Source organism: Pteropus vampyrus, unplaced genomic scaffold, assembly GCF_000151845.1.
Source record: "Pteropus vampyrus isolate Shadow unplaced genomic scaffold, Pvam_2.0 Scaffold34, whole genome shotgun sequence".
Lineage (NCBI taxonomy): Eukaryota > Metazoa > Chordata > Mammalia > Chiroptera > Pteropodidae > Pteropus > Pteropus vampyrus.
Window position 1 is genome coordinate 5,534,150 of NW_011888815.1, and position 1,719 is coordinate 5,535,868.

The following is a 1,719-nucleotide window of genomic DNA, read 5'->3' on the forward strand; positions in this document are numbered from 1 at the left end:
GAGATGCATCACTTTGTGCAGTAAGAGCTACGGAGGGGATGGGGGTGGCGACCTTGCCCTCCAGCGGCTGCCTTCCTCCCGCCCCGGGCTCCCCACGGCTTCTAGAGGATGATGAACCACAAGCTTCCAGGGACAGTGGGAAGGCACGCTGAGAGCTCCAAGGGCCCGCCTCCCCGCAGGACCACCGGGAATGCACGTGTGCGCCCCATCACCGGTACCCAGATGCGTCTACCTGACAAAGGCGCGGTTACCTTGGTACATGGCAGGAGAAACCGGCCAGCTGATGCCCAGGGCCTCGTCCTCCCGGAAGGTCTCACAGAAGTCCTGCAGCATGGCCACGCCCAGGCCCTGGCGACGGTGTCTCCTCCTGACAAACACCGTGTCAAACACTGGCAGCAGGTAGCACGCACCTGTGCCATCGCCACACAGGCTGCCTGCGGGGGAAACAGAGAGCCGGGCGCTGTCCCTGGGCTTGTACTAACCCGCCAGGACCCAGCGGGACGCCCGCACGGCCAGGCCACTGGTACATCCAGAAGCAGGACGAGCTTCACAGACTAAGGGCCGGCAACAGAAGAACAGATCTCTCCAGACCGCCATCAGCCCGCGCGTTGCTAGATGCCACGAAGGCAGACACCAGATCACGGCACTAAGATGGACTGAGCACAGCGAGGCTATTCACGCGCCCAGACCCCGAGACCCTCGGCCACCGTGCGTGGCTCACAGAGGCCCCTGGCACCGCTGAGGCGCGTCTGGGCAGCATCATGCTCTCCCCGGCCCCGGGGGACGTGGGCTGGGAGACCACCCGACCCAGCTCTAGGGCACGGGCTTGTTTCAGCAACTCTAACGAGGGCTCCCTGTGTCCTAATATGGCAAAGTGCATTTGCCCCAAGTAGACTAAGTCCCGTTTCCCATAAAACATCGATGACCTTGCTCAGCAGAGCGAGACAGGCGACAGTGGCATCCTTCCCATTTTTCTACCCTGAATGTAACTTCACTGCAGCCAGAGCCAACGCCAGCACAGTTGCTGTTTCTGCAAAGGGAACTTGACTTTCAGGGGGAGACGAGAGAGAGAGAGAGAGAGAGAGAGAGAGAGAGAGAGAGAGAGAGAGAGATATGGGAATGCCCTGTACTTTCTGCTTCATAGTTCTATAAACCTAAAACTGCTCTAAAAAAAATAAAGTCCATTAATTTTTTTTAATGTTTTAGATTTTTTTTTTTAATTTACCTCACATCGTACACAAAAATTAATTCAAGATGGATCTAGACGTAAATGCAAGAGTCAAAACTATAAAGCTTTTAGATGAAAACCTTCACAACCTTGGGTCAGGCAAAGAGTTCTTAGATTCAACACCAAAGCCACAAACAAACGACAAATCTGACTTTGTCAAAAGTAAAAAGCTTTGTACTTCAAAAGATGACAGTAAGAAATTGAGAAGACAAACCACGGCCTGTAAGAAAATCTCTGCAAATCATTTTTGATAAAAGACTTATATACAGAATATATGAAGAACTCTTATAATTCAATAAATGAAAACAATTAAAAATGGATAGATGACCTGAACAGACATTTCTCCAAAGAAGATATACAAATGGTTAATAATCGGTGAAAAGATGCTCAATATCATTAATCATTAGGAAAATGCAAATTAAAACCACAGTGAAATGCAACTTTCAACCTACTAGAACGGCTATGATCAAAAAGATTAGCCATAATAAGAG

The 1,719-nt window shown here is 50.4% G+C and overlaps 1 protein-coding gene across 1 annotated transcript in view; it reads right to left on the reverse strand.

Annotated features, from left to right (window-relative positions):
* The window catches only part of FAM169B (family with sequence similarity 169 member B), a 35,767-nt gene that overhangs the window by 4,500 nt on the left and 29,548 nt on the right, over positions 1–1,719 (reverse strand). Inside the window, exon 6 of the mRNA XM_011357310.1 lies at positions 252–434. Within this exon, the coding sequence (XP_011355612.1) occupies positions 252–434 (183 nt within the window). The remainder of the gene's footprint in view (positions 1–251; positions 435–1,719) is intronic.